The following is a 23222-nucleotide window of genomic DNA, read 5'->3' as shown; positions in this document are numbered from 1 at the left end:
AATAAATACTTATTGAACACTTGTTATGTTTCAGGCCCTATTCCAGGTGCTAGGGAGACAAAGGTGATCAAATGTGGAAATGGAGTGAATATGAAAAAAATCATATTTTCTAGACTATTAGTGTTGGAAAAGTCTTGGGTATTCAAAGTCCTTGCTTTTCAAATAAGGATACTGAGACTCAGAAAGGTCCACTGACTTTTCCAAGGCTACCCAGCCAATTACTGGCAGGGTAAGGAGTTCTGGCTTCATGTCTAGAGCTTGTCTGTTTTAAACCAGGCCACCTACATTTTGCTAAGGTGTCCTTGGTCTGACAGTTTATTATCATTAAGATAGTGACATCTTTGACAATCTGGAAAATGATACTATTAATACTTCTTATATGTATATCTCAGGCAGAAAGAGATAAAGTGAGTTTTGAGAAAATCAGAGTTTTCTGTGTACATATATCAAGAAGCAGTACTCAGTTCTCCCACTGAGAGCCATCCTAATCTGACATGGGCAGCTGTGAAACGTGGATTCCCTCTGCCTGTAGGTGTTCAAGCAGAGATTGGGAGGTGACTGGTCAAGGGAAAGGGAGTGTGGAGAGGGTACAAGACTTGTCGAGCCTTGGATTAGATACTTTCCAAGTTTTCTTCCACGATGACTTGATTAACAGTGAACTATCTCTAAAGAACTGGTAGAAATGTCCATCTGCTAGTTAGGACCAAAAGCTGATATTCTGGCTGCTGGGAGGGTTGTGAACAACCTACCCTGCTGTGGGTGGTGACCCTGTGACATTTCCTGAAGGATACCTAGGACAGGGTTATGGGCTCCGGCTTAAGCCTGTCCTTCAGGGGTCAACTATCTTCACCTGTAGTAAGCAGCTAAGTGATAACGTTATCCACCAAAGCAGAGATTCTAATCGTGAGTATATCTGGCTTAATGGGAATAGAGGTGTAGCCTCCCTTTTATCTCCTTTCAGAGATGGAAGACCATCCTTCTAGAAAAAGGCAGCATTAGGATTTAGCCATTTTATCCTTTCTGCCAAATAGCTTGTATCAAACCTAAATGATGATTACATCTCTATTTTCTTTACATGGCCATATTTTCAAATAAGAAAATCTGAAGAATATTTAAAGTCTGTTTTTAGCAAGTTTGTCAGAGTGCTATTTTTCTTTAACATTTGAATGCTAGTTTTATTGAATGATGTTTTTACAGTGCATTTCTCAGTCATTTAACCTATAATCAGGTGCCTATAATTATGACTTTTGAAAAGTGAAGAGCTGAGTATAACAACTGTTTGAGGGAAAGACTGTGGTCTGTGTGTGTATATATATCGGGGGATCATATGGCAAAATTAGAGAAGATTGAGGACATTAAATTTATTTATCTAAGTCAGTTTCTTGTTTTTGTGTAAGCCTGATGGAAAATATTCCAAAAATATCATTCTGTACTTGGAAAAAAAAATACACAAAGAAAATGAATCTCTGCCACTTTATCAACCCTCTAACCAGTCAGATGTTCATTCATACTTTGTTTCTCTTCACATGGAAGGAAGTGTAGAGATTCATTCCTGTTAGCATGGGAGCATGTCTCCAAGCTCTTTTACCCTTCATTTTGTGCTGGTCTTTCTGCAGATCTGTCCCATGGCATCCACATTCTGTATACAAATCCCCTGATAAAATGTGTGGGGTTTCAAAGAATTTTAATTTATCTTATATTTTAGTTGGCACTTTCAAGTATCTCTACATACTCTGAGAGGCACATACTATTTAGCATGAATTGAAAGAAACATAATCATGTTAAAAGTTACTTTAAAAAATCAACATAAAAGATTTTCAGGTTATTATTTACAACTCTTAATCCTTCACCAATTTTCAGACCTTTAACTGATCCATGAGTTGAAATTTTATTTTTTAATCATTAAAAAATCCCCAACAAAATACTCCCACACTAAGACCCCCAACTGTGAAAATGGTTTTGATTCTGTCTTTATTTCTGACAGTATTAAGACTATTTGATGTTTTAAAAGGAATTAGCAGTAATTTGCTTGGTTTCTGAAGAATTTAACAGATTATAAAATGGCTTTAGTGACATTGTCACAGAACTTCATGACAATTCTCAGACACTGAATAGGGACATTTAAAAAAATAAGTTTTGCAGACGAGAACACAATTTCATTGCCTTTATTAGCCTTCTGGCCAGTGAGTGGAGGGTGAAGTCCTAACTCTAGGGCCCTTTAAAAACCAGCAAAGAATACTGGTCACTTTCTTCATGTGTGTCGGTAGTAGAAGCCTCCACACTTAAATGAAAGCAAGTAAATGCTATTTCAAGACCAAAGCTATTTTCAAAATGTGAATATTACTTACTTTAAGCTTCTCCTTTCACAACTATTCATTAAGCACAACTGTCCTTTAAGCACAACCGTCTTGATTACAAGTGAATATTAAAAAAAAAAAAGAGTCCCTTATTAATCAAGGGACCCAGTTTTATCCTCATGAGTTAAAAGTTGGCAGAGCCATAATATTAGGAGACTGTTATAGAATTGAGAATAACAAGCTAAAATTTAGATTTCTTGGTACTTGCAAATGAGGAGCTACTACTTATTAACCTGCTTGAAGTAGGGTAAGTCTAGATACTTGCCTCCTGGTTCAGATGGGAAAGGGAGCTGAGGAAGCTATTTTTACATTAATTTCTTTATCAGTCAGGGTCTTATACAATATAAAGCAGAGGGAAGGTCTCAATTCAGAAAACCGCTTAAAGATGAGATATAAGTCAAGGCTTCCAAGCTGAAGAAAATCTCTTGAATATTTGTTCTGGAGTGCCTGAAAATCTGCTTGTACATACCCCCACTTTGCTCCATACTGGTCGTTACATTCCAAGGATGTAAACAACTAGAAAGAATAAAATGATTTTCTTACAGGAGAGAGAAGGGGCGTGGGGAAGGGGATGGAGAAGTAGAATGAATCTAGCAGGGCAAAACTAGGAGCAGGCTTTATTGAAGCTCTTCCATTCATACCAGAAAATTCCATCTAGGAGCCCTCTATCTATTCAGAAAGCATGTGAAGTCCCTCTGGCACTTGAAGTCAGAGTCCTCCTCCTTGCTGGGGAATGGAGGTGAAAATGAATCTGCTAGACATTTCAAATAGATTCCCCAAGCAGGTATGGAAATTGCCAAATTCACAACCAACAGGATTTCCTGTAATTTGTCTTTTAGATGAATATCCCATTAACAAAATGACTACTCTGGTCAGATACATTTAGGAAACCCTAGGTTAAGAAGGGTTAAGCAAGGTTCTGTGTTACCATCTTGTCAGAGTTTTGAAATATATTGTGCTTTGTGGCTCACTAGGAGACAAGGGTATAGAGTGGATGAGTGAGATGTATCGAGTTTTCTAATTGTATTTGGCCACAGAGTCCTTCTCCTGAGGTATGTTTCAAAGGCCAGACCAGACCAGAGAATGACAAGCTCTGGCCCACAAGCCAGCCTCCTGTTTTTGCAAATAAAGCTTCATGAGAACAGAGCCATGTTCATTCCTTTACCTATTGTCCAGAGCTGCTTTTGTGCTGTAACAGCAGTGTGGAGAAGTTGTGACAGAGATCATGTAAGCTCGAAAAGCCAAAATATTTATTATATGGCCTTTTATAGAAAACGTTTGCTGACCCCTTGTCTAGAGCACTGTGGAACACACTCTGGGAGACATTAATTCCTAGGGACAACACCACTGGAGTAAGATACACAGTACAAATATCACAGCCAGGTTTCCATCCCTTATTCCTTGTTTATATTGTGCAATTCAACAAATATTTCAGTTCATAAAACATTTCTCAACCCCTTTGCATAAGGAGATTATGCACATCATACTTGGAAACACATATAGTGTTTGCTCTCTATCATGCTAACACTGAAAACCATAAGACAGCATTAATTCATTTCTGTTTGACTCTTCAGCTATTTGCACCCAAACTCCGATGGTATCAAAAGAGGTTTCCTTACTTGACTGGTTCCCATGACTCCCGCTCAAAGCCCCTGTGAATGGATTGTGCAATTGAGGACTCCATCAAATCCACATATCTAACCACAAGTGGGGCAAACAGGTCTTGCAGGTGTTTGTGAAATTTTCCATTGCACAAATTATCTAGAACAGATAAGCAAAATCTTGTTAAGAACCCATAATTGCTTTGTCAGCATACAACATATACAGAGAAGACTGTCTTTGACATGAAATATATGGCTTCTAAGAGAACCCTCCCACCCCTCCAAAACAAAGAAGGAAAAAGAGTACATGAACTGCATCAAAGTTCATGCTTAAATCTGTGTGGAAAGAAAATGAAATTTAAAAACATTTTACCCATCCGTGTCTGTCTTCTAAGAAAGAAAAACAATAATTTTCCTTTGAAAGTGACAAAACCATAACCGACACTGTTTTTTAGGTGTTTTCTGCACCCACTTCCCTTCCTCCCACTGTGTGACTGGGTAGAGAGAATGTTCTATTCCTTCCTTCATCACTCTCCACGGGGAGGAAGATCCACTTTATGGCTATGTATCATGTAAGATACTCTAAGGTGCTTAGGGTGTTACTTAGCTAAAGATTTTTTTTCTAATCTAAAAAGCATCTTTCAATAAAAACTGCAAAACGTGAGAGGTTAATTAACTTGTTCAAGAGCATTTAAAACACATGGATACCACTTCTGACACTACTCTTGGGTTCTTCTGCCTTGTTAAGAGGGTTTCCATGTCACAGGACACTTGTTGGAAGAAAGAATGTCATCAGCTGTAAGTTTGTTTCTTTTTGAATTAATAATAAAACTACAAAGAGCTGTGTCCAGTCCATAGTCTGCCTGGGATAAAGACATTTTAACAATCTGTCCATCTGCACATTACTTAGTAAAGCCAAACAGTCAAAGATGGTACATACAATCGGTGCGCAGAAAATCATTCAGCAGCTGAAACAGTGGAAAACTGTCCCACGTGTCCGGGGGCTGCACCTCTAATGCTGCATCCATGTCCACCGCAAAGAGTGACAAGAACGTCTCGGCATGCTCCACCATCAAGTCTGACCACCATGCAAATGCCTTTGAAATTTGGCAGAAAAACAACAGACAAAGAGGCAATGAGCTTCTCTTTCCAACACAAGGTGGGAAGTCAAGCCCTCACTGTTCAAGATTAAGTGCGCATCATCCAGCAGGGTTTGATAATTTTATTGTAAAGAGAACAGCGTTTTTTATACAATTGGGCCTCTAAGTGTCCAAGGCCATGCTTTTCCATATTCCAGGCCTGCCTTAGAAAATCTTTATTCTGACCCACCAGTCAGAGCATTCAGCTGTAGATGTGACAGACATGGAATTTCTGTTCAGTTTACAATAACTCAGTATGTTTTGAGTCATGCTCTTTATCATTGTTGTTGGCTGGTTCTTGCTCTAAGGTATTAGAATTTGGGAGTTTCTTCACTGTGTTTATGGGTTTTCTGCTGGTCTAACTTGAAAATTTGCAATGGTTGTTCACTTATATCTACATATCTGGGGCTTAATTGTTTATGGTCTCATACAACTCAGTGACTCGTGTTTCCCTACACATTGGAAATGTTACTACTATTTCATACCAAGGCAGAGGAAACCATTGTTGTAATTGTTACAAAACTTATGAGTCAAAATCTCTTTAATCAGGGAGCCTCTGGTTTAGCATCCTGTCTGTAGGAAAGATTAGGCTTATGCTAGGAAACACTCAGTAAGACGAGTACTTACTTTTCTGGGGGTTGGACACATATGTACATTGAAAACCAAAAAATATCAGTGAAGTAACTCATTTTCATGCACGTGGGTCCTTGGAAATCATTGTGCAGGGTCTCAGGGGTGACATTCACATCGAACTGGGCCAGATGTGAATGTAATTCAAAGGCATGCATGCATGTTGACTAATCATTTCTGGCAGAAAGCATGCAGAATGAGTGGCGGTGTCAACAGGCCCTTTTTTGCTGATTTCAAAGACAGCAATAGAACAAAAACAAATCGCCAGCCCCATCTTGTCCCCCACCTTCCCACCCAATGCCATAAAATATTCACACTGGAAACACTTTCCAGAGCATTCACAGAAAAAAGATGGAAGGCATTTGAAAACATAAAATATGATTATGGCAATAATTCCATAAATGAAAGTGTTGGTTCAATGGCCAAGCTCTTCTGTGATCTATTGTTATTTGGGGATATTCTAACAGCCACTAGGAGTCAGAATAGCGATCCACCTCTCTTTCAAGAGATTTCATTTTACTTACTTCTCCTTTATCAACATGTGGCTGGTTTGCAAATTAAATGGAAAAAATCAAGTCATGGACCATTCTTCAAGGTAAGCTTGGCTGGAAATAGACACCTGCTGTTTCCATTTTAATTTACAGTAAAACCTCACTGATTCAGAGTAATGGGAGTGGAGAGATTCTAATCTGTCACCATAAAAGTCTAAATTATTGGGCTTCCTAAAAATAGATATTTGCTGTCTTCAAATCCAGTTTGTACTTAGGCATCAAAGTAGAAGGTACTCACTGGTTTTCATATGAATGCATCATAAATGTAAAAGTGTTTTCTTTAAACTTCTAATAATCATAGATAAATTGACATATAAATTGAAGTCAGAGACATGGAAGGTTTAATTCCACAGGTCCTGAGATGAAATTTGTAAGAAGAGCCTTTAGAATTTCCAGAGAAAGTTGAGATCACCTAACACATTTTACTCAAGAAAAATTAAAAGAATAACTTTCGCAATTAAATTGTCACAAACTGCAAGTGTTTGGATCTGAATCAATGAGGTTTTATTGTAGTTTTACCACCTGGGGATGAGAGCCCTGAGGTTTGGGCCTTGCTCCAAGGACTACCTGGCTGAATGAATCCAGCAGAGGTGGAAATCCTCCAGCCCACCCCCTGAGCTCTGCCAGCCACTTGCCTTTTAGAGGAGACCTTCTACACATTGGAATTTGCTGGAGCCCCACCCTCACTCCCAATCCTAAATGGAGGGCTGACTCTCATCAGTCCTGATGTGGGATACTTGAAAAAATTCACAAAGGCACACCAAATGTTGGCTGGTACTTATTCTTTAGTTATTTGATTAACTTTACATCTTCAGCATCAGTCTAAGAAAACAGTTAATAGGGAGACTTAGTTTCCTTCCCAGACATGATTTTGCTTTAAGATGACAGGACAAAACAAAATGAAACACAAGCCCTAAATGCCTGGAGTTAAAAATTTCTTAGCTCAACCTCGTACCTGGTTCTTAGCACCTTTATTTAAAATGTGTAAACCAGAGACCATAAGCAGCATCTTTTTTTACTATCTATAGAGAACTTAGTCCCTCAATGGAATTTAACAAATTATTTAGCAATTGTCTACAGTTGTGGTGCTAATAATCACATACATAGGTAGCCCTGCAAAGAACCATGACTACTGTGATATGAATGATTGCTATTAAATTCTGGCAGAGAAACTTGGGATTCTAGTGAACAAAGAATTTAGATAGAGAAATTGTAGACGTGATGACTAGATCTGTTTCTGGACACCCAAGGTAATTCTTTCAGAACCTCTCTGAGAAGGTGAAAAGACTCTGGCCAGGGCAGTAATGACCAGAAAGCTATGTCATAATTCCACTCAAAGGAACAGAGTTTGTGTGACTGTATTGGGCAAGTGAAGTCTTTAAAATAGAAAATACAAAACAATATTTATTGATTTTATGTTTGCTCAGACAGGTGAATGCTATTTTTGTACATGAACCAACTCAACATTTGTGGGTGCTGAAAAGTCTTTAGAAATCTTTTCCACAGAAAGTAAGTTATATTTTGGTGTCTAAATACTTACCTAGTGCTTTTCATTATTTAAAGGCAAAGATGTATACCTTAGGAGTATAGTCATCCACAGTGAACATACTATATTTTTTGTACACAAATTACATGTATATATGTACCCTTCTGTACACCACAATACATATATACATATACATAGAGAGAGAGAGAGATTTGGAAGTTGAAGCAACAATACATGAAGGTGTAGTTTGTGTATATGTGTGTATGTGTGAATAACTTAGGCTCTGAGAGCAGAATTAAGCTGCAATTAAGAGATGTCACCCTGCTAACATACATTGCATGTGTGTATATGTGATGTATGCTAAGCTGATGAAAATTCTTTCTCTTGGGACATTTATTTACTTTATATTGGAGTTAAAATGGCTTTAAGAATTATTTTTTGGTGGGGGAGCAAGTCTACTTGTCACTTTCATTTGTGATGTCACTATGACAGTGAGTACTGGGCAGTAGAAAAAAATTTTCATTCTTCAATCTCATTAGGTGCTAGGGCAAATTCTACCTCTGGCTGTACCCAGAGGTTCTTGACCTGGCCAGATACTGGAATCAGCTGGGAAGTTTAAAAATTACCAATACTAAGTCCTTCTCCATGAGATTCCAACTAATAGAGTTACGGTGAGACCTGGTATCAGCAATTTTTCAGAGCTTCCCAGCTCATGGCAATCTGTAAGTGAATGCTGAGGACAGGTGGCAGTGCTTGTCTGGACAACTCCACCTTGAAACAAACCCACTCACCTTCCAACATATTCTGTCTAGAGCATTCATTTGGTACTTTCCACAGAGGTTTGTCCTTTTTATGATCACATTTATATATATTTTGCTTCCTTACCAATTTGTTCCTAATTATACAACACCCAAGATTTGTTGAGTGCATACTATATGCCAGGCATGATACCAGGTGCTTTACTTAACGTAGCCTTTCATCCTAACAATAATCTGAGGTAGATTCTACTGTTATCTCCAACTGACAGGATAAGAGGTCAAATAACTAGGCTGAGACCACAAAGCAAGGAAGAGGAAAAGCTAGGATTCAAACTCAAACCTCTCTGGCATAGAGCCCAAGATCCTGGCGCCTTTGCCTTCCTGCTTCACAGCTCCTGCCCATCAAAAAAGCACAGAGGTCATGGCCTCAGTGCTCAGCAGGTAGGTAGCTTTTGATTGCCTGAGCAATAAAATTTTGTGATTGGGTGAAATTACTAATTCAGGAAATAATCCTGTACATTTATATAAAAGCAAACTGGGCTTCTAAATTCTAAAGTATGCTGAAGTATTCATTCCTAACTTCTAACGATAGTAAATGAAAACAGAACTGAATTGATTTCTACCCTATTTATTTACCCTTAATGGCTTATGAATATGTAATATTAAAATGTTTTTTTGATCATGGTTACTAGGGCAGTTTCAGATGATGATTAGCACTTAGTGAAAAAGTGTTTTTGGGAAAAGCGAAAAATAAATACTATCTTCTTTGGAATATTACCTTTTTTTGGTACCTCTTTTGAGTAATTTGGGAAGATACTCAGTCTTTCTTAGCCTATAGCAGCCTCAGTAAATAACCTGATTTATAAATCAAGCATTTCTTCTATCATTTTCCTTCTATTATTTCATTTAAAAGCAAAACAGTGACTGAGGAAGACCATCTTCTTCATAGCTATATCTTAAAAAATGTGTAATTTGGTTCATCATCATGAGAAGAGCCTCAATGTCAGAATCAGGGGAGGGCAGGCCAGAACTGGGCATGCCTCCAGAGGTGCTCTTGTGGACATCTGAAAAGAACATACTTACCACCACGTGAACCCCAAATGCCCCCAACCTGAAAAGAATGTCAGATAGTATGGAATAGAAAACAATTCTAGCCCAACTTCATTTTAGGTGTCTGGAGGTTAGTCCTAGGTTTCTGTTTAGAGGCTGCTGGTTTGGCCCCTTTTCTCTCTCCCAGCTGTGCATTACTGGGGACATAGGAGTTCGTGACACCCACCTCAAGGGATCTTAACTCCATTCTTAGGAGGGTTCTGGGGAAATAATGATTCTGTAGCACTCTCTCTCTATATAAATACTGTATATATGATTCACATACAGATAGTCATAGAGGAATATTAGTATCACTCTCACTAGCTACCGGTTACTACGTTCGGTACTCATCTGCTGAAGTACAGATGGACATAGGAAACTAGAACAGGCTAAGTAAGGACAGAATCAAGGCAGGTAGGAGGCATGTGTCGGGATGTAACTGTAGTCGTGGTTAGGTGTATCAATTGCTTCATGCACGCACGAGAGAATCACCCCACATTTACCCTGCCGTGAAGGGCCCCCATTTCACAAGCAGCCCACTGGAAGTTGCTGTTACATTCCTTGGGTCAGTGTTAGAAAGCAGGAGCACCCAGGGCAAGTCCCATTAGGAGACATGGTACTGGAAGGGCATGCACAGACTATGACAACAGGTGGCTGGCTCATTCGGTTTAGTCACATACCTCTTTCCCCTGCCACGATCAGCCACAATCGAGTGGAACAATAGAAAAACAGGGAGGAAATTTAAATATGCAATCAGGCATTATTCGGGATGACTGGGTTTTTGTGTATTAGTTATTAGTTAGCTGTACTGTCAATTTTCATTTAGCCATGGGAATGACCATTGTAAGTGCTTGAGAAATTACTTTTATGGAATGCCTTTTCTTCCCCCTTTGCTGCAGATTGGAATGGAGAGGAAGAGTGAGAAATAGTGCAAATTTCAGAAAGGATATTTTAGGAGATATGACCTTAAATCTCAGTTTTGAAGCAAGCAGTGATATTATAGTATAACAGTTTGACCATAATAGAATCTTGGAATCTTTCCTTGAAAGGGTCGGGTTGTTTAAGTCCTTACAGGTTTGGAATTTAGTTAGTCTTGAATTCCCTTGGTTTATAATTATTATCAAAACAATAATTTTGACAGTGGTTTGTAAAACAAAAAGTAAGCTGTATTTATTTAGATGTATGTCAGGGAATCGACATGTTGGACAACACAGAATAATTCACTTGTGTCACAGTGTTTAGCCACCCAGGTCATTTAAGGTTAACAAATGAAGACTCTAGTGCAAGCAGAGTAAGTTATGGAGATAAATCCAAAACACGGCCTGCAATCCACACACCAAATCAAATAAATAAAAACAACAGTGGTGGCAACAAAAACAACCACAAGAGACCAAAAAGTATTTCATGTGCTCTGGACAATAACCATATGCTGCTTGAATGATATTTTAAAAGTTCACTCACCTCTTTTGTTTGTTGCTATAAACATCTGAAAACTTAAGCTGAAACATACAACACGCAATCATTTTTTGGTTGTTTTAAACAACCTTGCAAAAAAAGGCTCCTCCTTGCCAAACTTCCAGCTTCATTCTCTTTGCAAGGCCAGTTGAAAAGAAAATGGGTGTAAGGTACCTTAGTGACAATGTCAGCAGTAAAATCAGTTCTGCAACGTCAGCTGAGGTATACCAAGACACATTTCCCACCACGCCTGCTCACCTCTGCATGGTGCTCCTCGTTCTGCTGAAGAACTTCAATGACTAGTTCAGCAAGACGTATTGTGTCTTCGAGCTTTTTGGCAGGAGTGATTAACCGGCCTACATTTTCTGTAGTACAAGAATTTGTGTTAAAATTCAGTGAAGGTATCAGGCTAGTTTTGTGGCCATTAGAAGAAGTAGCTAAAAAATTTTGAGTAGTTACCAGTTCTTTAAAAAGTATCATGCAAATGTTAAGAGCCACAAAATTAGTAGTGAGCAAACCATAAAGCCATTTAATTATTATCATCACATCATCATTGTCATCATAATACATATTAAGAAAAAGCAGTGCTCCAGCTTCAAATTGACATATTAAGCTACATTGTCTATGAGAGCCCATTTCAAATTGAGTGATGTTTTGTACACACATTCTTTAAAGACAGCATAAACGTATTACTATCTTATATCATTCTCTAGACTGTGTTTGTACAACTTGAAGTGGCAAGATGTAACGGAAGCTTAATTTTGGTTGCTGCTACATTTGTTTCCTGGATTTGTCCTTAAACATTTGATACTACAGAATATGTTTTATTATGGGTCTGCAAGTTTAACAGGTGTTGGAAAGTTCATTTTAAAAAAGCAGAGTCAAAGGTCTGGCTGTTCTAAGTTGTCCAGGGAGGAAACTGAAACTTAATGGAAATTCCTGGGCCATTAGGTAGAAAAAGCAGGATTAAATTATTAAAACTGTGTTAGGGTAGATTATTGGGGTAAAGTAGTCATAGTTTGTGCTACTGGTTGGTACAATTGAGATGTTATCAGTTAGGTGGCAGCAATATACTCAGTTTTTTCCTGTTTTTTAGTTTCTATTGCGTTGAAAGGTGTGTGATTCTATCTGACTCAAGAACAAACTGAACTCTGGTTTATACTGCATCCTTTACAGAACTCAATCCATGAACGTTTGGTAATGTCAAACTTAGAAACTTTTTTTCCTGGCAGAAAAAATAACATTTAAAATATAAAGGTTTTTCTTAGCCAATGAAATTGCGAGTCTGAACTCACAGGGGATCTTGTATTTCATGCTTAGATCCCTTCGAGCCTTGAAGCCTCTATCAGTTGGAGCCTCTAGAGTGTAACAGCAATGAGGATCCTTTAGCACGATTCCATGGGTAGGTATGTAGGTGCAAAGAAGCACTGCCAAAACTTATTTTCATCTCTTTATCTGAAGCAGATATGTTTTGGCTTCAGGATTTTTCTTGCTAGAGAAGATTACTTAATGCTTCACAGAAAGGTTTGTTGTTGTTTTCTTCTTCTTCTTCTTCTTCTTCTTCTTCTTCTTCTTCTTCTTCTTCTTCTTCTTCTTCTTCTTCTTCTTCTTCTTCTTCTTCTTCTTCTTCTTCTTCTTCTTCTTCTTCTTCTTCTTCTTCTTCTTCTTCTTCTTCTTCTTCTTCTTCTTCTTCTTCTTCTTCTTCTTCTTCTTCTTCTTCTTCTTCTTCTTCTTCTTCTTCTTCTTCTTCTTCTTCTTCTTCTTCTTCTTCTTCTTCTTCTTCTTCTTCTTCTTATTTTGTGGGGATGTTTAAACAAAATCATAGGAGGTTGCACCTTTACAAAAAAAGTGACCCATGATTTTCTCTTTGTGCATTTGTTAGATAGGTGAGGAATACATCAGATGATTAGTAGTTTAGGATTTAACAACAAAAAACAAGTTCAGTGAAACACTATGCAAAATGAATGTCCCAGCCCCTCTGTGAGCTGAGAGTGATAGATGGGACTGGGTAAGATTATCAAGGGAATTTAGTCCAACAAGGCCTGGTGACTGGTGTGAAAATGGGCTTCCTGGACCCAAGCCAATGAAAAGCTCCATTGTCTCTGCTGTACTCAGGTGGAAGTGTGGCTGGAATTGGTTAGGGCGTGAAGGTGGGAACTGTGGGGAACATACATATGCAGATCAGGCGGCAAATATCCAACACTCAGAGCAGGGAGGTGTGTGGCGTTGAGGGGCTGACAGCACATTGCCTAGTCCAGAGCAATAAATATTTGGAGAAGTAATGTGGTTTGTGTGCTTTTGGGGCACCTGGCCTATTTATAATTTCATAAATGGACTATCATCATTTCATTAGTAGACTTTTAGGCATTTCTACAAACATACTGTGTATATATGTTTGAGTAATATGTGTGGAGTGAGGTAATTGCATTTTGATGGTAAATATGCATAGGCTACTGTTTTTTATTAGTTGATATTCACATTTACGCATCAATTTGCAAATTCCTCATTCTATGCCTATTACCCATTTGACACATACACCCACATACACACATCACACATTTACATACATTTTCTAGTAACCAGACAAGCCTGCACATTAATACGAATCTGCAAGAAATCCTACTCGGGCACATCTTTGAAATCTCTTGCTTTAAAAATAGAGAGCATTGCCCTTTTGAGTGGAATACTTACCAATCTAGGGGAATTCTAGCTGTACATGACATATCATGTAGAAATAAAATAATTTCCACCAATATTTTATGTACTTTCATTTAAAAACTGTGAATGATATTTACATTTAGAGAAATCCAAGATGCTTAAGTTAGGACCACCTGAAGATTTGTTTTAATATGCAGTACTTTTAGATTGACTACAAAATATATATTAATAGATACACATAAAGTGTATATGTGCACGCAGCCATTCTGTGAGTGTGTGCACATGTACACAGACATGTGTATGCCTGATGTATATATACAGACAGTATGTTTAATAAAACCATTGTAATGTTACTTTAACATGCAACCACTAAGGTGAGCAGGATAAGGATCCTTTATTGTAGAATGCTTGATCTTCCATTTAACCCATGTAGCCAGACTTTCATTTATTATTAATTGGTTGCAATTACATTGTCTGGAGATCAAGCCACTTTGAGACATAAAACTATTTTCCTCTTTATTCATATAGCTAACTTAGCTAAATGGCAAAAAATATATATACTAAAAGCTACTTTTCTAAGATGTTGTCTTTAAAGAAAATATTGTGCAAAATCCTCTGGCACCTCCTCCTTCTCCCAACAGAAGTCAAGGAAAAATTTGAGCTTAGAAATGATTTTTTTTTGTCCCTTCTGCTGTCTTAAAAAGTATTGCAATATTCCTACCACCCAATCTTGTACTAGCTGGAGCACTGAGAAGGAGAACTAAAAACATGATATACTTAGTAAACATTTCATACAACAGAATTGAAGCTCATAACATATAAAAAATCATCATGCAAAATGTTATGCAACAACAATGTTATTTTGTGCTGACGTTGAGGTTTGAAAATGTTGCGTATGTCAGACATAGCTAGACAAAAAATGTGGACATCTGGAAATAAATGCTCTCTTTTGCAAAACCTACAGTGTCAAACTTGAGAGCTGAGACTCAGCTTAATATTCTAAACCAAAACAAAATTTCAAGAAGAAAAATGAATGGAAAGACAAACTAAACTAGAAAGATGCCGAGTAAAGAAATGACAGAAGTTTACAGTACTTGATTTTGTCCTAGGCATGCCTTTGAGCCTCTGATATAACATGCTGCTCTGCGTTTGGTGGGTGGAGGAGGCCCAGGAGGTGGCCAGGGAGCTGCTCAGGTTGGTAAAGAGAGACATTAAAAAAGTAAAGAGACAAAGTGACTTTCACAAAGGGGACAAGTAAGATGATGAACTCTGAAAAGAATCACCAAACAAGCAAAAATGATAAAACACAAATGTAAAGCTGCTGCTTTCTCGTTGTTATTGCACTATTACTGGTGAGACTCTGGCCAGCATCACCAGCACCACTCTGTGGGGACACTCAGAGGCTGAATGCAGATACTGGATGCCTTTATTCAGTTGGATGTACATGAGTGGTGGTGGCAGCATCATCGACCGAAACAAGGTACACTTTTGTACACTAAAGGACACATGCTAACAGCTGCTTGTTCCTTACAGATGACCATAAATAGGACATGATGCAGTCGTAGCTGGAAGACTGGCTTCTCACTCTCAGTATGCTGCTTCACTTTCTATGCAACCTTGTACCTTCTACCTAAACCTCTCTGTGCTTCAGTTTTCTCAGCTATAATTCAAAAATATTAATAACCTTTTGGTATACCTTGCAGGGTTGCTAATAAGAGCAAATAAAACAATGCATGGGCCAGATCCCTTCAAAGCCTAAGGTGCCTGCAAATGTTTATTGTTCTCTCCAACATTGTAAAAAGGCAGGAATTAATTGCCTTGCAAGAGCAGATGAAGGGCCGTTATTAGTTCAAATGAGCTAGGGAATATTCTTGCTCCCTTTGTGGAATTTCAGCATGTCAAAATCTGTCATTTTGGGGAAAAATGTGTGGCATCTGATTGTTTCCAGCTCATTTAATTATTTTCAATTTGGAATTCTTGTGGCTTTTATATTGTGGGTTGAATCATATATAAAAACTTGCCAGTTTATCAAATATGTTACTTGCTATTCCAAATGTTAGAATGCCATAATCAGCAGTTGACCCATCTGTCATGTGGTTTACAATATCAGCACAGAAAACATCCTATAACAATAGCCGCTCCTTCAATACAGGCACAGAGCACTGTCAGCTTCTACGACTCTCTCTCTTTGATGAGTGCCTCATTAACCTTGGACCTGCTCCTTTCTAATACTGTAGTTCTCATTCACAAAGCAATCTGTATGATGAAGGAGGACATACTCCATTGCCAATTCTGCTTCTTGATTTGCTTGAAATTTTCAACTGGGAAAATGAATTTTACTGTATGCTTACAGGAAATGGAATTCTAGCGACATTAATAAAAATATCATCAATAAAGATAAATATAACATTCTGGCAAAAGTATCTATTAAAAGCAAAATTGATGAAATCCTTTTCTTGTGGGATCAAGAATGAATGCAGGGCTATAAAATTATTTACCAGCCTTCTCTTATTTAAATATTTTGTTTGTGAAAGGTTGTGTGTAAATAGAATTTGGAAAAATCAGTTTTAAATAAGAGCTGTTTAAAGGAAGGCAACGACTGAATCTTCCTTTATAAAAAAGTTATCTGATCTTCCACCTACAGCTATGCTGAAAATTAGGTCCATCTCTGGAAATACATCCTCCTGGCTTTCTAATGAATGGGTGTTGCCTGAGTGTGCAGTTATCCTGGAAACTCTTTACTCATTTTCATCCAAATAACTGAACCTGGGTAGAGAAGCACTTGTTCTGGTGGTTTATAAAACAATGAAATGTCCCTGGGCAGCTCCATAACCCGTCAGGCAACAGCTACATATTTTAGCTCAATGGGTCTTGATGCAAATTTGTAAAGGGATTCCCAACTGCCAACTGTCTGTCCAGAATTCTGACAGCGAGGTTTGCCACTATAGAAAAACAAGCTCCCTAATTTTTTTCCCTCACAGAGCAAAACAAAAACATCATACCTTGGTTTCCAACTTCAGTTACCCAATTACCATTGCTCATGTTTACACAATTAAATCTGCTTGGCTTCCAGAGAGAGAGAGAGTTAAATGTGACTGCAGAAAAACGAAAAGAGAATTCCTCTGTATGCTCAGCTAAGCCAAGGAAGAGAAGCATCCAGGAGCGAGACACACTCCAATTAGCCCTTAAATAATCTGACCATCCCTGGTTCCAGCAAGTGAATTGCCAGTCCCTGAAATATCATATGAAAGATGGATATAGTTGACTGAAAGCCCACTTATTTCCAGCTTCCAATCTACTGATATCTCACTGAAGATGCCAGTGTTTGTATTACGCTATCATTGAAAATAACTATTCTGTAGCTATTTGCTATGATTTACAGTTAGGGGTAGATAAAAGCTAGAGTATGAACAGAAAGCTAAGTGGATAGCCACCTCATGCTTCCAGAGTATCCTGTCACCCTAACACAATGACCACGTGGACCATACAATACAGGGTTACAGCTCAGCATCGTTTCTCCAGTGGGGCTGTAAATTATGTATTTGAGCCCCTTGTGTCCTCATCACTCCCTTTCAGAAGATTTTATCTTTAGACTGTATGAGGTATATGGTAATAAAGACTATCAGATGAATCATGGATCATCCTCTTTGCTCTATAAATTGCAGTTATCTTTGTCTCTCCTGTAAGGCATGCATCTAAGCCTGTCACACTCCTGCTCATAAGCCTTTATCACAAGAGGCTGCCTTCATAACAAAGGCCCAACTCCTCTGTTGATACCTCTACCTGAGCACTTATGGCCTTTAACAACAGCAAATTCTGTACACGTTTGTCTCTCTCTAGGCCCAGTGAATTCTGTATTTCTACTGGCTAGAACAGTGCCTAGGCCAGGACAGGTTCTCAGATATTGGTGGAAGGAAATCCTTAGTGGATCCCACACAGTGCATTGCTTTCAAGGCAAAACAAATACTTGGCATTGCAATATGCATATAAATGATACAGCAACTTTAGCTCTTACCCAAAGCCCCTGGTTACTTAATGTACGTACTAAGCTGAATCGCTGAACGGTAAACATAACCTAAACTTCAAAACCAGAGAACAATTTCAGGTATCTTCATGCAATTTAAAATTATTGGCTATCAATAAAAATACTTTTTATTTAAATTATAATAAATTGTATCTATAAGGAAGAAATAATCCCATTATGATATTTTTCTTCTCTAATTTGGTATCTTAGTCCTTAAGAATGAGCTATTGCATTTAAGAAAAGTGAACTTAATCCTGCATAGACACAGTAGTAGATATCTGCTATTCATGTATGTGTAATGCCTTTCCTCCACTCCATGTGGCTCTGCTGGGAGTGTTAAACAATGAATCCTACACCGGCAGTCATGTGAGCCAAGCCAGGTCAACCATAGCACCGACATCATCATGGGAGTTATGATTGACTCAGAGGTTAACATGTAACCCAAGCATGCCAATGAGACCCTTCTCTGGAATTTTACACAGTTGTTGGAGAGGAAAGCTCGTTTTCTTTTTTTAAAGTATATTTTATTGATTATGTTGTTACAGTAGTTCCAGTTTTTTCCCTTTTGCTCCCCTCCGCCCAGTACCCTCCTTCCCTCCAGCAATCCCACCCCCCTTAGTTCATGTCCATGGGTCGTGCATACCAGTTCTTTGGCTTCACCCTTTCCTATATTATTCTTAACTTCCCCCTCTCTATTTTGTACCAACCGATTATTCTTCTTAATCCCTGCACCATATCCCCATTTCTCCCCCTCCCCACTCCCAGCTGATAACCCTGCAAATGATCCCCATAGCTATGATTCTGTTCCTATTCTGGTTTGCTTAGTTGGATTTTGTTTTTATTTTTTAGGTTCAGTTGTTGATAGTTGTGAGTTTGTTGTCATTTTAATGTTCATAGTTTCGATCTTCTTTTTAAGTAAGTCCCTTTGATATTTTATACAATAATAGCTTGGTGATGATGAACTTCTTTAGCTTTACCTTGTTTGGGAATCACTTCATCTGTCCTTCCTTCCAAATGATAGCTTTGCTGGATAGAGTAATCCTGATTGCAGGCTGCCTTTCATCGCATTGAATACTGTTTGCCAGTCCCTTCCTGCCTGCAAAGTGTCCTTTGAGAAATCAGCTGATAGTCCTATAGGCACCTCCCTGTAGGCAACTCTCTGTCTCTCTCTTGCTGCCCCCAGGACTCTGTCTTTATCTTTCACCTTTAGCATCTCAATCATGATGTGTCCTGGGTCCAGCTCGCCCAGGACCCTCCGTGCTTCTCTGACTTGTATGTCCATCTCCTTCGCAAAACTTGGGAAGCTTTCCTCATTTTTTTCAATTTTTGCTTTTTCATTCTGCACTGATTGACTTTTTTTCTTCCTTATGTTCCAAATCATTGATTTGAACCCCGGTTTCCTTCCCTTCACTATTGGTTTTGTGTGGATTTTCCTTCGTGTCACTTAGCATAGCCTTCACTTCTTCTCTTATGCGTTTGCTGTACTCAAGCATATCTGTCAAGCCTGTGAGCATCGTTATCACCAGAGTTTTGAATTCTGCATCTGTTAGGTTGTCTATCTCCTCATCTGTTATGTTGGCTATCTCCTCGTTGCTTAGTTCTCCCACTGGAACCTTGTTCCGTTTCCCCTTTTCGGCCATACTTCTTTGTCTCCTCATTCTGACAGGCTCCTGTGTTTGCCTCCGAGTCCCAGTTAGAGTTGTAGCTCCTATTACGTTGTAGCTCCTTACAGAGTCGTCAGTACAGGGAGACCTGTTTCACCACGTTGTGTCGCTGTATGTGGGGAAGGGATCTGAGAGGGAATAATGCTGCCTGCCCAGCACTCGCCCCTTTTCCAGGCACCTCTCCCACTTCCGCACCAGATTGGCGCCCCTCTATCTGCTGCCCTGCCCGTCGTTCCCAGAGTGGGTGGGTCTGCAGACATTCTAGGACTCTGGGGGCCCTTTAAAAAAGTGGACTCTGCTGAGAGACCGGTAGTTTCTGCCTCCACCCCAAACCCCACTGGTTTGCAAAGTCAGAAGCAATGAGGCTTGATTTTCCCTGGTGCTGGCACAGTGAGCTGCGAGATCTGGTGAGGAGATGGGAAAGCTCCCCAGGTGTTCCTCCTGACTTTTTAAAACGTGTGATTGCGTTTTTCAGCAGGCCTGCCACTGCCCCCGCTGCTGCTGCCACTGCACTACATCCTCTCTGCCCCAGCTCCGCCCCTCCTACCTGTCTGGGTGAGTATTTCTTCTTTATATCTTTGTTTGCTGGACTTCCATTCAGTTTGATTTTCTGGAACTTCTGGTTGTTTCTAGTTTTGAGGTAGTTGTATTCCTTCTTAGTTGTGGAGGGGGATGCAACATGTCTGTCTATGTCTCCACCTAAGCTCGTTTTCTTATAGGGTTAAAAGTGAGTGCTTCCTGTGACCACATTGGCAGCAATTTCCCTACCATGACAAATAACAGATAATATTTATAATGAGTACTTACTATGTGGCAGGTACTGTGCTAAGAGTTTTATTTGAAATATGTGCTTTAATCTTCACAATAATCCCTTCGGGGAGGAAAATACAAGTGAAGCATAAAGAGTTAAAAAAGCCATTGGAGCCAGGATATTGATTTAAATTTTTGGTATCACAAATCCAGAGTGCTCAGGCTGGTTCTGAGGTAGTGTTTTCTTGGAGCTGCATACATAGGATTCTCATATGTGGACACTGGGCATCATTAACTGTTGTATTGGAAGCTCAGTGCAGTTAATGGATTGGGTTAGGCCATTATTTCTGGACTGAAAAGTAAGGCAGCCTGGTTGGGGGGTGGGTGAAGGATCCTGAGTACTGTGCAGGACCTCAAACTAGGGTCACTAACTGCCCATCTTACTTAGAAATGTCTAGGCCTTTGTTTTCTTATCCATCAAGTGAAAGTTTGGATTGGATGATTGAAGAACCCCTTTTTGGTCTTACAATTTTATCACTAACAATGACAAGTGTTTCATAATTTAAAAGTTCAACCTGTGGGCTTAGAAATTAGGCTCATGTTCAAATTCTGTCTCTGTAACTAACAAGCTATGCGACCTTGGGCAAATAAAATGTCTCATTTCTAGCTCTTTGTATTTCTATATACAAAGAGTGATTTCTTATTTCATTGAGTGTAAGTGGTATATTTTAACATTTTTGAAATTGGATGGTCTCTAACAATTTAGCTGGCAGCATTGTTTTGTTCTTAGGAGTACATAAGTTAATGGTGCAACTTATAATTGATGGCCTTTTATATTCAATTAAATATGGTCATAAAACACTACTTACAGAGTTATGGTGAGAATTAAATTGAGTATGTAACTATTAAACACATACTCAATTCTCAGTAAAGGACAGGTGTTGTCATCATCATCACCATCATCATCATCATCATCTCTTTTTCTCTGATAGAAGGGATATTGATTTTATATTTATTGGTTTATGGCATATTTTTAAACACATCCTCTTCCTCCAAGATCCTTCTTGGTGACAGTGTTGGGAACATGTTTCTCCTTGTTCTCCTCATTTTTAAAATAACATATAAATGAGGTACTAGTCTACAAAATAATTTTGGTTTTGGAAACCCTGATTTATGCATCCCTGAAACAAGAAGTAAGGAAAGAGAAACATTTTATTTCTTGTATAAGACAGAAATCATGAGGTGGTCTCATTTCAGAGGGACTTGGAGCTTAGGAGCTTAGTGAGCTAGGATTTGCCCTCACCATCCTCTGGGTGTGTGGTTCTGCACTGTGTGTTCGAGTACTGAAAGCTTGGGTGTCTCTTCTTTTCCTTCAACTGGCCTTGAACCTGTAGGAAGTTTGACTGGCAATAGAGAGAGATACTGAACCTCAACAATACAGAATCTGCTTAGGTGTCCTTTGGATGGATTTGTCCTGGGGAGAAAAAAAGTCTTCAGTTTTATGGTAATCTCAGGGAGTCTCAACTTCCCTCTGGAAGACTTGACAATGGAAAGATTTTTGTCAATGATCTGGTCCCCGAAAGGACTGCTTTTTTTTTTGGTAGTCTTCCTGATTAAAAGTTGTAGGTGTTTTTGAATTTATCCATTCAGTGGATGGATATTATCCAAGTGCCCACCACATCAGCTGGAAAGGCTATGTGGAGGAAAGAAATGAAGAAGAAGAAGAAGGAGAAGGAGAAGAAAAAGAAAAAGAAGGAAGAGGAGGAGGAGGAGAAGGCGAAGGTGAAGAAGAAAGGGACAGCATGGTGCTTGAATTTAGAAAGATCTGTTCAAATCCTGCTTGAGAAATTCAGGTATTCTCTCCAAATCTCAGCTCCCTCATCTATAAAATGGATAAAGATTAAATTAGATCCTCCATATAAAGTCCTTAGCACAGTGCCTTGGCCCATAGGTGGGTTGGCTGGCTATCTCCCTATCTATCTATCTATCTATCTATCTATCTATCTATCATCTATCTATCTGTCATCTGATTCTGCAAATCTTTGGTGTTTCTGAAGAAAATTTGTTTTATTTTAAGTTCCAGCAGAATTTTTATGATGCCCCAAAATTATACAAGTATTGAATCAAGAATTAAGGCAAAACGGCAACAGCAGTGTCTTCTCAAAGTTCGGTGGGGTCACAGTGTGTGATGTTTTAAATGGAAATATATTTAAAATAATGTATTTATGTGCAGGAGTCACTTTTCTTTTATAGAGTATCAGCCTTTTACTTTTTTGAGATATTGTAATTAAACATTTAATTTCTAATAACGCCACCAGACAGAAAGCATAAGTCTACCAAAATGCCATCTGCAGAGTCCCATAGTCTCCAAGCACAGCCTGAGCAGAGCACTCCATAGCTGTCCACATTCCACCTCAATCTGCACATGTAACTCCAGCTGTGCCCTGCCGGCTCCATACAGTTTGTTTTGAATACCCACCATGTATTTGTGCTTAGTTCCCTCTCAGAAAATTGAAAATGGAGAGAGAAGGCAAGAAAAAAGATGAAAAGGTTGGGGAAGAAGTAATTATAATTATGATTGTGACTGAGATTTGTTTAGCTTAGAAGAGGCCTCAGACATACCAGGCTTCAAACCCATCTCTGCTTTGACTTTAACCTTTAGGTCCAATTTTACTCTATTCCTTCTTCTCGGTCTTTTCTCTCCATCAATGCTAGAATTATTTTTCTGGGATGCAAATCACAAAGCCATTCTTTTGCTTAAAGAACCTTAAATGGCTGTCTATCACCTTTGGAAGAGAGACCTGTGGAATTTTACCTTTGAAAAATCCATATGCCTGCAAAAGTTGGCAAAGATTCCAGGTTAAGAAACATGAGATACAGTTTGAACTCTGCATTATTAAGGTATGTGAAGGGTTTTTAAATCTTGCCTCCTGCCTACATTGCCCCAATTACTGCCATCATTTCATTCTGTTTGCAGCAGCATGGACTTTCAGAGTAATTACGATTGAGGCCTCTGCCTGGGCTTAGATTCTGGCTCTATCCTTATTGTTCTATGAGTAT

General features: G+C 38.8%; 1 protein-coding gene across 8 annotated transcripts in view; it reads right to left on the bottom strand.

The window, feature by feature from the left end:
• Positions 1-23222, bottom strand: part of CADPS (calcium dependent secretion activator) — a 527617-nt gene that overhangs the window by 88974 nt on the left and 415421 nt on the right. For 6 of the 8 annotated variants that reach the window (XM_090283897.1, XM_090283900.1, XM_090283902.1 and 3 more), the window contains 3 exons: positions 11325-11431; positions 4899-5055; positions 3977-4118 (listed from right to left, as the gene is read on the bottom strand). In XM_090283897.1, the coding sequence (XP_090140023.1) occupies positions 3977-4118; positions 4899-5055; positions 11325-11431 (406 nt within the window). Of the gene's footprint in view, positions 1-3976; positions 4119-4898; positions 5056-6251; positions 6273-11324; positions 11432-23222 lie in introns of all 8 variants that reach the window. The other 2 variants (XM_090283896.1, XM_090283899.1) reach the window with 1 other exon arrangement.

This window comes from Furipterus horrens, unplaced genomic scaffold (assembly GCF_987537825.1).
Source record: "Furipterus horrens unplaced genomic scaffold, mFurHor1.1.pri manual_scaffold_7, whole genome shotgun sequence".
Taxonomy (NCBI): domain Eukaryota; kingdom Metazoa; phylum Chordata; class Mammalia; order Chiroptera; family Furipteridae; genus Furipterus; species Furipterus horrens.
Note: the sequence above shows the minus strand (reverse complement) of the source record. Positions and strands in the feature narration are given on the sequence as shown.